At 45.4% G+C, this 14,867-nt stretch overlaps 1 protein-coding gene across 1 annotated transcript in view; it reads right to left on the bottom strand.

Annotated features, from left to right (window-relative positions):
* DDHD1 (DDHD domain containing 1) overlaps positions 1-14,867 on the bottom strand; it is a 1,563,737-nt gene that overhangs the window by 482,975 nt on the left and 1,065,895 nt on the right. Inside the window, exon 8 of the mRNA XM_044073566.1 lies at positions 8,189-8,302. Within this exon, the coding sequence (XP_043929501.1) occupies positions 8,189-8,302 (114 nt within the window). The remainder of the gene's footprint in view (positions 1-8,188; positions 8,303-14,867) is intronic.

The following is a 14,867-nucleotide window of genomic DNA, read 5'->3' as shown; positions in this document are numbered from 1 at the left end:
CTTCAGCAAGGTCCTTTTTCGTGGCTGCCGCCACCACCATAGTGTCCAATGGCAAACCTCTGGACCAATGAGGTTGATCCTCTGGAGGGGAGATTACCTTGTCTGATCTCCTGGGGATGGCCTCAAAGGAGTCAGGGTTCTTCCATGCCCATTGCACGATGAGTTTAACCAACTCATCGGCGGGGGGGTGATCACCCAAGAAGTAAAAGGCAGAGAGCGAAAGGCCTGCAGGAATACGGATTCCTCAGAGGATGGGGTGGAGGACTTCTAGTCACCCCTCTGTTTCAAGATTTCCATGATGTCTTGTTTCAAGATTTCCATGATGTCTCCGAAGGAGACATCGGCAGGGGGTGACCATGGGGACCCTTCCCCATCATCGTAGTCCATATCTTCCATGAGGGACTCCTCTGGGGAGTTCATGTGTTTCCTCTTACACACCCGTTTCAGAGGGGGTTCTTCGGTGGGAGCATCCGAAGAAGACTCAGAAAGGGAAATACCCTGGGTAGGGGTTTCCTGGGCCTTGTGCTCTCAGAGTCCTGGGAGGGGGTGGTCTTTGACAGCTGTGGCTCAGAAAGAAAGTACAGTTGTGCACATTTACCATAAATGTAGATGTTCGAGTGTATTCACTGCTGCAGTCATCACATTTGGGTTATCTGCTTGCAGTAGCCCTCAGTCGGCCTGATTATCAAAGTCTTGGGTACTGCGTCGGTTGCTGTCTCATCTTTCATGACGTCAGGTAATCAGGGGTATAAAGCATGCAGCCGACGCCATTACATCAGTTTTTCTTGCCCCAGGTGCCCCCATAATGGGAAGCAATTATATACAAGGTTACACCCCCAACAAAAAAGCAAATACACCAAAAAGCTTTAAGCATAGTAAACAAGAATAGAAGTATAGTCAATAGAAGTCAGGGGCTAATCAGGACTGCAACAGTGAATGCTAACCAGGACTGCAACAGTGAATACACACGAATATCTACATTTAGGGCAAGTGTACACAACTGTACTCAGTTCTTTGGGTTTCACTGGTGCAGTCATCACATTTGGGTAGATTCCCAAAGCTAAGGATGGGGAGGAGGTAATTAGATAGCATCAGGGCCAGCTATAAGGCCATGCAAGACTGCAGTGGCAAAGCCAGCTCTGGATTTAGAAAAAATTGGCAAGTGGTAATGCTTTGGGAAGGTATGCACAGAACTCCAGGTAGCAGCTTCTAGGATGTCCCTGGCAGGGACACCTCTGAGAAAGGCTGCAGAGGTAGATGCAGCCCTTGGTTGAATGTGGTCTTATCCCCTGTGGGGTAGGTTTTCCATGGTGCTTATAGCAGAAATGAATGCAATGGCCTATCCACTTAGAAATGGTTTGCTTTGAAATGGCCTTCCCCTCTGCCCCTGCAGCAAATGCAACTAGTAACTGTTCGGATTTTCTGAGAGGCTTAGTCCTGTCCAAGTAAACTCTAAGTTGTCTGTGCACATCCAAGGAGTGCAGTATTCATTCCCCTTTGTTCTGTGGATTAGAGAAGAAGGTTGGCAAATAAATGGACTGATTAAGAGCCACACTGGATACCACCTTGGGCATGAAAGGTGGGATTGGTCCTGAGGGACACCCTGTCAGCATGAAAGATGATGGAAGGCTTCACTGCTATGAGGGCCTATAATTCAGACACCCTTCTTGCTGAAGGGATGGCTAGAAGGCAGGCTGTATTCCAAGAAAGGAATTTCAACTCTGCATTTGCAGCTGGCTCAAAGGGAGGTAGAGTGAGCTTTTCCAATACAAAGGTAAGGTCCCAGGCTGGAGTAGGGGCTCTCCTGGGTGGTCTTAAGTTTTGGCCCCTCTGAGGAATTGCTTCAGCAGTGAATGAGAGAAGAGGGGTGGTTCTGTATTGTAATGAGCTTAAACGGCTGAGGCATGAACTTTGATGGAGGAAAAGGAAAGGCCCTTGTGAAGCATCTCAGTTAAGTATTGAAGAATATGGGGTAAATTGGGTGCTGCTGTGCCCATCCCCTGAGTTTGGCTCCAGGAACAGAATCTTTTCCATTTTTCAGCATAGGATTTTCTAGTACTAGGCCTCCTTGCCTCCAGAATGACACCCATCACTTGCTTACTGAGGGATGGCAAAGGAGAGAGCATGTAATTAGCCAGGCTGCCAGGTTCAGGGTTTGAAGCTGTGGGTGCAGAATCTGGCCCTCCTGCTGGGACAGCAGGGCAGGGGTCTGAGGCAGGTGCCATGGTGGCAGCAGTGACACAATGCGCAAAAGGGGATACAAGTGTTGGCGTGGCCAGTCTGGTGCAATCAGTATTGTCCTTGGTTTGTGTCCTGTTTGATCTTTAGTAGTACCTTGGAGAGGAGAGGCAGAGGGGGAAAGGCAAACTGATAGGTTTTTCCAGGTGAAGGACACGGCGTCCAATTTCCAAGTTTGTTTGTGGGGAGTCCTTGTACAGAATTTGTCCAACTGGTAGTTCTGGGGGGAGGCAAACAGGTCTATCTCTGGGCTCCCTCATTTGCTTCTCAACAAGTTGAATATCTTTGGTTCCAGTTTCCACTCATGTGGGTCCATGAAATTTCTGCTTAGGTCATCTGCCAGTGTATTTAGCTTTCCTGGCAGGAACTGAGCCTGTAGGTGGCACTTGGTAGCCCAAGGCTGTGTTTCACAGAGCCATGGCTAGTCTGCAGAGAGGGAAAGAGTGGGTTCCCCCAGTGCTTGTTTATGTACCACATAACAGTGGTGTTGTCGGTCTTTACCAATAATTGTCCTGGAAGAATGTGGTCCTTGAAGGCTGTCAGAGCATTCTGTACAGCTAACATTTATTTTTGATTGATATGCAGGTGCATTTGATTTGGGTTCAATTTGCCCTGAATGCACTGCCCTGCCAAGTGAGCTCCCCATGCATAATCTGATGCATCTGTTGTTAGGGTTTGAGCGGCAGGGGGTAGAATGAATGGCAGTCTCTTGTTTTGGTGGCAGGCCTCTGCCCGCCAAAGGAACTCTATCCGTAGACAAGGTATGATAGGAATCATTGATTTTAGATCCTGAGAATGTTGACACCATAAACTCATTAGATACCATTGTAGTTTCCTCATATGCAGTCTTGCATGTGGAATTAGTAGAATGCAAGAGGCCATGAACTCCAGGGCTTACAGTATTTCCCTTGCAGATAGCTGGGTCTTTGTAGCCAGTAGCTTGAAGTAGACTGTCAAATGAATTTGTTTCTCTGGCGGGAGGTAGGCCATCTGGGAAGTTATATTCAAGCTTGCTCCCAGGAATACAATTTGTTGGCAGGGTACAAGATGTGATTTCTTTTCATTTATGGTGTACCCCAGAGACATTAGCAATTTCTTTACAAATGCCAGATGACTTAATAGTATGTCCTGGCTTTCTGCCTGAATTATACAATTGTCCAGGTATGAGTATATTTGAATATTTCTTTGCCTGCAAAATGCAATGACTGGAGCTAGGCACTTTGTGAATACCCTGGGCGCAGTAGATAAGCCAAAGGGCAGTGCAGAGAACTGACTGTGCATGTAGCCTGCTCTGAAGCGTGGGTATCTTCTGCACGATTGCCTTATTGGGATATCCAGTGTTGCCAACCAGGCATCTTTGCCTAGCATGGGAAGCAGGTGATGAAGAGTTAGCATCTTGAATTTTGGGATTAACAAAAATGTGTTTAGGATAGACAGGCCCAGGATAGGACACCAGGAATCGTCTTTTCTGGGTACCAGGAAAAGTCTTGAGTGGAAACCTTGCCCCCATTCTTCTTCTGGGACAGGATGAATAGCCATGATGCTTAAAAGAGAGAGAATTTGCTTTTGAGCCTCTGCCCACTGATTTGGGGGTAGGTCTGGCCAACCACTTGGAGTTGGTATGGAGTGGAAGTGAAATCTGTATCCTTGGGAAACTATTTAAAACCCATTTGTCCTGGGTAATGAGTTCCCAATTTTTTGCATGCAGGGCAATCTTTCCCCCTAAAGGAACAGTCAGTTGAGCAGGGCTTGGAAGATTTAAAGTTAAGTCATTGAGACAGTTTACCATAGGGAGGAGTCTTACTACTCCCTGCTTTGGAAGTGGGAGCCCCCCACTGCTTAGGCCTGTAAGTACCTTGGGACTGAAGCCTGGGTGTTCTGCTGGTTCTGAGTTTGGACGGAGAAGGCCTGGAAGAGGAAAGAAAGGACCAATTCTTAGAGGGCCAATGCCTACTAAATCTGGGAGGCTGTACTTGCAGGAAATCTTTAACAGTTTGCATAGATTTAGCTTTTTCCTCCATCTTTTTATGTACTACTGCTTTGCTGCCAAACAGGCGGTCTTAGTTTAAGGTAGCATCCAGTAATTTAGCTTTAACATGATCTGGCAAAGATTGCTCCTTAAGCCAAGCATGCCTCCTAAGTACAGACCCAGTGACAGCAGCCCTGCAAGATGCCTCTAATGAATCAAAACCACATTGCAAAGTATGTTTTCCAACTTGTTCAGTAGAATGCATTAAATCCTATAAATCTTTATTTTCTGTTTAAGCAATCCAATAATATGCTGCTGATACTTTAACATATGAAACTGGCAGTTTAAGGCCCTAATGGCCAAGGTTGCAGAAGTGTATACCTTCTTACCCCATCTATCCAGCGCCCTGGAATCTCTATCAGAGGGGATAGGATTTTTGGCAGTAGTAGCCTTAACGCCCTTGAGTCCCTGTGAAATGATCTCAGGATCCGCAGTAAAATTTTTAAAGAGGAACTTCTAAGGGTCAGGTACCCTGTAATACCTATCAGGTTTTCTGGGAGCAGGAGGTAAAGAGTCAGGGGCCAGGCTAGATTCTGAGAAGGCATCATCTACGATATCCAGTACGGGAGGGACAGCTAAAGGCCTGTGTTGAGGTAGGAGTAAGAATTCCCTAAGCCTCTTTTTGGAGTCAGAGTAATCCTGGCTTTCCTAGTGGAAATGCTCGCTAAGAGTATGCAAGGTTTCACCAAAAGAGAAATCCTCTGGAGGGGAAGCAGAGGGAATGGTGTCCTCTGCATCAGAATCCTCATAGGTAGATAAGGGCAAATCCTGGTCATCACAGAAAACAGAAATTTCAGAATCCTGATCAGAAGAATCAGAAGGAAAATCAGTCCTAGGTCTCAGAGGGGGAAGGGTGGCTTCCCCTGATTAGAGTAATAAGATCTTCAGCCATTCTTATCATTTTTTAGGCATAGGGGCCTGACCATGCGATCTGGGCATTGTTTTTTCCAGGCATGGATCGAGTTTTAGGCCTTGAAGAAGAAGAAGATGGCGTTGGTTTAATATGCAAGTCAGTAGGCCTGAATACATCCTCAGAAGCCGGTGCCTGCACAGCAGCTCCGGACCCATCCAAGGTAGAGACATCCACAGGTTCCACAGTCGAAGAAGTATCTCGCGGCATACCGGACTCCGAACGGGTCTCAGTAGAGGCCTGCGAATCTGAAGTAGTGGGTATCAGGGGCTGCAAAAGTGGCCTCACTGAGTACCTGCGAACTGGCGAGTAGCTTAGGAGAAGCATCATTGGCAGCTTTGGACCTATGCGGTCTGTCTCTGTCTTTATCTTTGTGTTTTTTCAGAATGTCGGTAGTCGGGTGGCTTACTGAAGCCATTTCTGGAAAATTGAACAGAGTACCAAAATATTTAGATGTGTAAATGAACAGACAGTAAGAGGTTTGAATACGGCACAAAACCGACAGCGAGGTACGTTGTGGTCTGGGCCTAAGCAAGGAATGCAGTACGAATGAAAATCTTTATGACGTATTTGCTTTCCACAAGAAATACAATTGTTAACTTTTACTGACATCAGTTTAGAGCAAGAAAAAGGATCCCCAACGGGGTACTTAGCTTAGTTGAAGACTTCGGATCTGAAACTCGAAAACGAAAATTTCAGGAGTCAGCCGACCGGCACTTGCGAACTGCTTCTGCTTCGGGCACCGCACGGCAAGAAAGACTGATGTAATGGCGTCGGCTGCATGCTTTATACCCCTGACTACCTGACGTCATGAAAGATGAAACAGCAACAGACACAGAACCCAAGACTTTGATAATCAGGCCGACTGAGGGCTACTGCAAGCAGATAACCCAAATGTGATGACTGCAAAAGTGGAACATGAAGAACATCTGGGGGGATAACCAATGTAGGAGGATTGCTAGAAGCAAGCACCCTCTCCACCCGGAAAGCGGGCCCAACCGAAGAGGAGTGGGCCCCTGGAACCAAAGAAGACAAAATCTGAACCGGAGGCACACCCAGCTCCACATGGTCTGCCCCTGGGGACGGAGCGTCAAGCAGACTCCAAGCGGTAGTCACCCTCGGATCCGTAGTCGGGACCAACAATACCGTCGGAACAGAGACCGGAACCGGAGGTTCCACCCCCCAAGCATGAGATTGAGGAAGGGTGGGTTCCAATGGAACCAACACCCAACGGGCCCTCGGGGTCTTAGACAGTGTCACTGTTGGTGCTGAGGAAGGGGGGTCCTCTAGAAAAGGTTGGATAAATGAGCCTTGGAACAGAGGACTCCAAGGGAGGAGAGTAAGTAGGGGTTGCTGGAGTAATAGACCCAAAGCCTGGAGTGAGATAGGGTTTAGGCAGATTTGAAATTCCCCTGGCGGTCAGCATCTGGTCAAAAAGGTGCACCACCTCCAATTCTGAAAGGCTCCTGGTGTATCTCACCAATGCCCCTGAGAAAGAATCAGGCTGGTCCAAAAAGGGGCTGCGGGCTTGTCTGGCAAATGGGTCCACAGTCGATGAGTATCAGGTCCGTGATGTATCACAAAATGGAACAGACGATTCCAATTTAGAAACCGGCAACAGTATGGTTGGAGCCGAGGTCACAACAAGGGTGGATGACAAAAACAGTTCTGAGGTAGTTGTCGGAACCGGTATCTGCACGGAAATGGGCGATGTTGGTGCCGAGACAGAAACAGACAAACTGATCGGAACCGAGGCAGTAGATGGAGCTGAAGTAGTCAGTGCCGAGGTAGGTGCCAATTAGGCGACCTCGGTAAGCTTCACTGGAGCCGAACTCGGAACCTATGACATATTCGGAACCGAGGAGACAGAACGGTGCTCTGAGGACGACTTATGGGCCTTGTGTTTATGACTTTTACCTCTGTCACCGGCTGGTGAAGAGGGGTCTGAGCGAGGACGTTTCTTGTCCACAGAAGGAGGGGATGAGACCTCTGTCGCAGAAATAGCTTCCGAAAAAGGCGAAGGAAGCAGGCCCTTCAAAATCAGTTTATTATGACGTTCATTCAGCGTCCGGTGACTGAAGCTAAATCCGGAACCCCCAAACAGTACACACACTCTTCATGGAGGTCACTATTCGGCAGTATACCACTGCAAAAAGAGCAGTGTTTAAACCCTGTAGTTCCCTTCTTTTCAGACATAACAGAACACACTCTCACGCAAAAGGGAAAGAGTGAGGAAAGTGGAGGAAATGAAGAAGTAAAAAAGAGAGGAAATACCAACAATGGTAACAAGATACCACAAAGGTAGAAAGTTAGAAAATACCAACAATGGTAAGAAAGAGATACCTGTGGGTAGAGCTGAAACAATATAGATATCAAGAACAGACTATAAACAGGAAAAAACTTTTACCAAAACTTGTAAATGTATAAGAAAATCACTTGGCTGGAGAGCTCGGTGAAACGCTGATATATGGCTATGCGGCAAACGAGATCTGAGGTAACTGAGTAAAGGGCATTGTGGGTAGCAGCTTAGCTCGAGAGTTTTTGTTGCACGCAAGCTTGGTATAAGGCCGACTCTGTTCCGAGGGCTCGGAACCGGACCCATCAGTGATGAATAGGAAGAAGATTAACAACTTCAAATCTACAATTTGTTCTTTATACCGGCATTCCAGTTTGCATTTTATTTTAATAATCTTATGTATAATGTTTCTTTTACTTTTTATTGCTGTAGACACTATTGGAGCTTTCCACCTTGGGTCTCCACTGAAAATGTTTATTTTTTTTGTAACTCACCTGGACCACCCAGTTAACAAATGTGAAATAAATAAATTATTCAAGGAAATACGTTTTCTTTAAAACTGTTGACCTAAAATTTTACTCTTAGGAGACTTGACTCAAACCACACCCATTGCAGATTTCCAATGATACATATGAAGACCATACAGCCTCTACAGTGAAGCATAACATCTGCCCTGTTTTTACCTTATGATTAACATTTTCTTTAAAATATTTACCTTAAATTTTAAGGCTGGTTGTTTTGTCATTTGTGATGCTTCTATTCCATGCAATCTCTCTTCCAGTTCTTTTAACCTAAAATAAAATGGAGGGAAAACTCTCAGTGCAATAAGTCACTTTCCTGAACAAAAATAACGTACATTTTTTTTAAAAAGAAAAAGGCAGCATTACACAACTGATGTAAAGTATGCATAGGCTACATAGTTAGAGATGTATTTAATTTTACTCTGCAATGTGGTCTGTTATTCCAAAAGTGCTAAAACTTAAGCGTCAGTACACCATCAAGTTCATGTCATTTTACAGCTAGTAAACTGCCTTTTATAATATTGCTAAAAAGTGAAATGTTGGAAAACTAAGACGGTTTAAATATGACTTTCTTCCTCAAAAGAATGAGCAATGGTTTTGTGATAAAATAATAATTGACACCTCCTCAATTATATAGCAACAATAACTGTTTATGTATGATTGTATGCTTTGATACAGACAGATGTGAAGTAATTGCTTAATTAAGAAAATACTATTTAAAGTTTTGTACAATTTCAGGCTTTTAATCTAGAAAGCAAAGAAGCTGAAGTACTAATTCATAATAATGACAATATTTTCACCTTTTCAGAGGCTATAGCAACTACAGCTACAGTGGATATAAAAAGTTTACACACTCCTGTTAAAATGCCAGGTTTTTGTGATATGAAAAAATGAGACCACAATAAATAATTTCAAAACTTTTCCCACCTGTAATGTGACCTATAACCTGTACAATTCAATTGAAAAACAAAGAAATCTGTTAGGGGAAAAAATATAAAAAATAAAAAACTTACAATATGCTGGTTGCATAAGTGTGCACACCCTTAAACTAATTCTTTGTTGTGTGTGCACACCCTTAAACTAATACTTTGTTGAAGCACATTTTGATGTTTTTCTTGGAGGTACAGCATTTATAAACCAGAGATAAAATAGCCTAAACTGTGCTGCTCTGTGGTATAATTCATAGCCTTACTCTCAGCTCCATAACCCCCATATCTAATAGGGAAGTACTCGTTTTCATAACACACTTTTTTTGTGGGGAGGTAAAAGAGCAAATTAAAACAGTGCAGTTTTAGAGCAAATTAAAACAGTGCAGTCTTTAAATTCTTACAGAACTTGAAGTCAGACACAGCTTATACAGTTGTGTACAATCTTACCATAACAGTAGATGTCCTTGCTTTCACTGCTGAAGTATTCTTAACAAATGGTATTCCTTGCCGTGGTAGCCCGAACATCCATCCAGTCTACAAAAGACTACTTGTTGTTTTAAAAGGTATGCCGAACATCTCCCAAATGCTCCTTGTTTAGTTTACGGCATAAAGGTGACGTTCAAGCCTACCATAATCAGAACTGAATGCCCCAGTAGGAACACAGTCCAGGAAACCCAAAAGGTAACTTGTGCATCCAGTAAGGCAAAAGACTAGGGGGATAGAGGGAGGGAGCGAATACTGCAGTTGTGAAGGCAAGGACATCTACCATTATGGTAAGATTTTACACACATGTACTATGTCCTTACATTCACTGCTGCGGTATTCTTAACAGATAGGAGAGTGCCAAAGTTCAAGAGGAAACTTGGGAGGGGGAAGGCACAGAAGAGCCCCATAAAAAGCCATGAAGAATGGCACTAGCAAAACCAGCCCTAGCTCTAGAAGTACCATCCAACTTGTACTGCTTGGTAAAGGTATGCAGATAAGTCAAGGTAGTTGCCTCAAGAGTGGAATTAGTATCTAAGCCCTTGAAAAAAAGCACCCAAACAAGCCACAGCTCTAGTAGAATATGCCTTAACTGATGAAGGAAGGCTCTTACCATGAAACGTGTAACAAAAGGAACTAGCCTTAGAAATCCAAGAAGAAACAGCTTTCTTGGATACAAGTCCCAGAGATTTAGGATGAAAAGAAACAAATAACTTATCAGATTTTCTAATAAACTTAGTCACATCCAAATAAACCCTGAGTTGTCTATATACTTCCAACGTATGCAACACTCCCTCACTATCGGAATGCGAACAGGGGAAAAAAGAAGTCAGATTAATAGACTAATTCAGTGACAGCTCAAAACCACCTCAGGCAGAAAAGAAGTGTTAGTGCACAAGGACACCCTGTCCTCATGAAAAACCAAAAAAGGAGGACAAGCTATAAGGGTCTGCAACGCAGACACCCATCTGACAGAAGTAAGAGCTAAGAAAAGAAAAGACTTCCAGGAACAATGTAGAAAGGAGACTGAAGCAGCAGGCTAAAAAGGAGCCAGAGTCAACTTCTCCAAAACAAAATTAAGATCCCAGGGAGGAGAAACAGGCTTCCTGGCAGATCTAATTATTAAGGATGTCTTTAAGAAATTATTTACCTCAAATCCAGAAGCTAAAGGAGGAGAAAACGACAGAGAAGCAGACAGAGCTGATAAATTGGCCTTAACAGAAGAATAGGCCAAACCAGCACTGAGCAACTCACACAAATAAGACAGAACCAAGGGAACATACACAGTAAGTGGGTCCAGGTTATGAGAGGGATACCAAATAGAAAACCTCTTCCATTTGGATAAGCAGGATTTCCTAGTAGTAGGTTTCCTGGCCTCCTGCTGGACTAGCAGTACATCCTTAAAAAAGGTGTCTGTGAGGCATCAAAATCTTTTAGCCCACAGTGTCAGTTGAAGAGCAGATGGGGGGGGGGGTGGATGAGAGATTCCTTGTATTGTTTGATTAAATCCACCCTGTGAAGTAACTTGTAATGATTGCCCCTGGCTAGATGCAGAAGTAGAGGGAACCAGTGCTGTCGCAGTCAAAAGGGAGTCACCAACAAGAGTTTGTCAGCATCCTGTTAATCTTGAACAGGACCTTCAGAATGAGAAGAAGGGGAAGGAATGCATAAAGAAACATCCACTTCCAAGAAAATGAGAGGGTGTCCACCTTCCACACCACAGGAACTTGGACTAGCACAAAACAGAGAAAGCTGTCTGTTCAGAGGAGAGGCAAAAAGATCTACTTGAGCAGCACCCCACCAGTGGATAATGTCCAGAAACATATGGCTGTGAAGCACCCATTTGTGGGAGTGAGTTAAGGATCTGCTTAGAGTGTCTGCCACGGGGTTCTAACTGGAAGTGCTATAAACTGCCTAAAGAGTCACTTGATACTTGACAGCAAGATCCCATACCAGAAGTGCCAACCAACCAAGATAAGATCTTGTTCCTCCCGGTCTGTTGATATATCACATCACTGTGGTATTATCTGTGAACACCTTGAGAGGTCCTGGCCAGGAAAAGAGGATGAAAGGCCTGAACAACCAGCAGAAGAGCTCTCATCTCTTTTGACACTGATGTGCGCCTTCTGTTGATAAGGTGACCCTACTCTCTGTCTTTTTAGGATGCCAAATATTATCCCCCCATCCCATGTCTGAAGCGTCTGTGTACAATTCCTGAGTGGGAAAAGGGGAATGAAAAGGGATCCCTGGATTCAGAGACAACTGCTGAATCCACCAGTGAAGTTCCTGTCTAAGACAATGAAGAAAAGGTACTACAAAGTCAAGAGGATGTGCATGTTGGAGCCACACTGACTTCAGAAACCACTGAAACTTATGAGAGTTTAGGCCTTTGGAGGGGGCAGGGATGCAGGCATTGGTACAGTCTGAATCCTACAGCTCAGAAAAATATGATCCTGAGAATGAGTCAGAGAAGACTTTTTGAAATTTATAGTGAACCCCAGGCTCTGAGGAAGGGAAACGGTGAAATGAAGATTTTGTAAAAGGGTTTCTGGACAGGACACCTGAAGCAACAGGTCATCTAAGTAAGGAAAATTTTGGATCCCTCGAAGCCTGCAAAAAGCAATCACAGGAGCAAGGCATTTGGTGAACAGCTATGGGGCAGGAGAAAGGCCAAGGGACAAAGCAGAGAACTGAAAATGCCAGGAAGCAAGAGAGAAATGCAAACACTTCCTGAAGAGAGGATGGATTGGAATATGGAGATAAGCATCCATGAGAACCAGGGACACCATATAGGCATGTGGGAGCAAGACAGGGAAATTACAGTTGTGTACACGTACCATAAATGTAGATGTTCGAGAATATTCACTGTTGCAGTCATCACCTGTGGGTTATCACTGCTATGGTAGCCCTCGGCCGGCCCGAATACCAGAGTCAATGTTTTTGTGCGCCGGCTGTTGTCGCCTGTAGTCTGACATCAGGTTGTCAGTACTATAAAGCAAGGCAGCAGACGTCATTCCATCAGTTTTTATTGCCTTAACCTGTCAGAAGCACAAAGGAAAAGAGAGAAGGGGTCCTGGTGGCTAAGAGCCACCTTGGGAGGCATGTGTCCCCCCTAGGGGAGGTTGTGAAAAGGGGGATGGAGGGAGGGAAACCAAGACTGCAACTGTGAATACACTCTAACATCTACATTTATGCTAAGTGTACACAACTGTACTATGTTCTTAGTGTTTCATTGTTGCAGTCATCACCTGTGGGAGGATTCCCAAAGCTGAGGTAAAGGGTGGAAGGATAGGTAGAGTCCTAGGTATGGGTCAGGAGGCCCTGCAGAATTGCAGAGGCAAGCCCTGCCCTAGACTTAGAAGAGAGAGGTAGGTGGTAATGCTTTGTAAAAGTATGGACAGAGCACCAGGTGGCCGCTTCCAATATGTCCCTGGTAGGTACCACTCCCCTCTGAGGAAGGCAGTGGAAGTGGAGGTTGCCTTAGTGGAGTGGGTACGGATCGACTTAAGGGTTTCCCATGTAGTCTGTAACAAAAATTGATACAGAGTGAAATCCATCTGGAAATGGTTTGTTTGGAGATGGGCTTTCCCTCTGCCCCTGGGGCAAAGCTTACAAGAAGCTGGTCAGTTTTTCTGAATGGTTTAGTGTGGTCCAGATAGTATCCGAGTTGTCTGTGCACGTCTAGTGAGTGTAAAATTCTTTCCCCCTTGTTTTGAGGGGTGGGAAAGAAGTTGGGAAGGTGTATGGCCTGGTTAAGGGACACATCAGATACCACCTTGGGCATAAAGGAGGGATTAGTCCTCAGGGAGACTCTGTCTGCATGGAAAATTATAAAGGGCTCAACAGCCATGAGAGCTTGAAGTTCTGAGACCCTTCTGGCTGAGGTGATAGCTAGTAGGAAGGCGGTCTTCCAGGAGAGGTATTTCAATTCTGTTGAAGCAGCAGGTTCGAAAGGAGGTAAGGTTAGCTTCTCTAACACATAATTCAGGTCCCAGGGTGGAGTAAGAGGTCTGCTGGGAGGCCTGATATTAGAGTCCCCTCTGAGGAATTGCTTAATCAAAGGGTGAGAGAAGAGGGGTGGGTCTGAATCATAATGGGCAGAGATGGCCGAGGCATGGATTTTAATAGCGGAGAAGGAGATGCCACTACTGAGGAACTCTGCTAAGTATTCCAGGATGAGAGGGATGGAAGGTCGGGAGGTACTTCCCCCTTTTGATTGTTTCCAGGAGCAGAATCTTTTCCATTTTCCTGCATAAGATTTTCTTGTGCTGGGCCTTCTGACCTCAGTGATGTCTAGGACTGGCTTGCTTAATATTGACTTCTTGTGAGTTTTTACTGTGCGAGCCAAGCTGAAAGTGGGTGTCTGCAGGTCCGGGTGTAGTACCTTCCCCCTCTCCTGGGTCAGGAAGTCTGACCTTAGGGGAAGCAGTTTGTGGGCTGTGAGATCAGACTGCATAGTAAGGGGTACCAATGCTGTCTGGGCCAATCTGGAGCGATGAGGATGGCCTTTGGTCTCTCCTCCTTTATTTTTATCAGAACCTTGGGAGTTAGGGGCAGAGGAGGGTATGCGTATACAAAGAGGGAGCTCTAGGGAAAGGTCAAGGCATCCACCTTCCATGCTGCAGCTGGTGGTTGAAGTGCGAGACAAAGAGGTCCACCTCTGGGGTCCCCCATTCCTGGGTGATTTGCAGAAAGATTTCTCTGTGGAGCTGCCATTCGTGGGGGGTCCAGTAAGTTTCTGCTTAGGTGGTCTTCCAGTGTGTTGCTGATCCCTGGTAAGTATTGGGCAATCAGGTCATGGAGGTGGCTGTAAGCCATAGACTCATGGTTAACCTGCACAGGGGGTAAGATTCGGTGCCCCCCTGCTTGTTGATGTATCACATTACTGTGGTGGTATCTGTTTTTATAAGGAGGACCCCTGGTCTGAGATGGAGTTGGAAGTAAGTCAGAGAGTTTTGCACTGCCATCATTTCTTTCTGTTTGATGTGCAAGTGAAGTTGCCGGGTATTCCAAAGGCCTTGGGTACACCTGCCTGCTAGGTGAGCGCCCCAAGCTATGTCTGAGGGGTCTGTGGTGATGGTCTGGCCGGAAGGGCAGAGGATGAAGGGAAGACCCTTGTTCATGGCACAGGCCTCTGCCCACCACAAAAATTCGTCCCTTATGCAAGGAATCAATGGTAGAGTGGTCTCTAGGGACAGATTGCTGACACCAAAGGTTCTTTAAGTACCACTGAAGCTTTCTCATGTGAAGCCAGGCAAGAGGGATGAGAAGGATGCAAGATGCCATGTATCCCAGGGGTTGCAGGAACTTCCTTGCAGTGAGGTGACTTATGGAAGTCAGCTGGGTGAAGTGGAGAGGCAGAAAGTTCTACTGTTCTGGGGACAGGAAGGCCATTAGGGTTGCAGTGTCTAGCACAGTTCCCACGAAAACAAATTTCCTGGTGGGGTTTTGCTTTTTTTTC

The sequence above is a fragment of the Protopterus annectens genome, chromosome 6.part0 (genome assembly GCF_019279795.1).
Source record: "Protopterus annectens isolate FY-2018-M chromosome 6.part0, PAN1.0, whole genome shotgun sequence".
NCBI lineage: Eukaryota > Metazoa > Chordata > Ceratodontiformes > Protopteridae > Protopterus > Protopterus annectens.
This window is presented reverse-complemented; position numbering and strand designations above follow the sequence as displayed.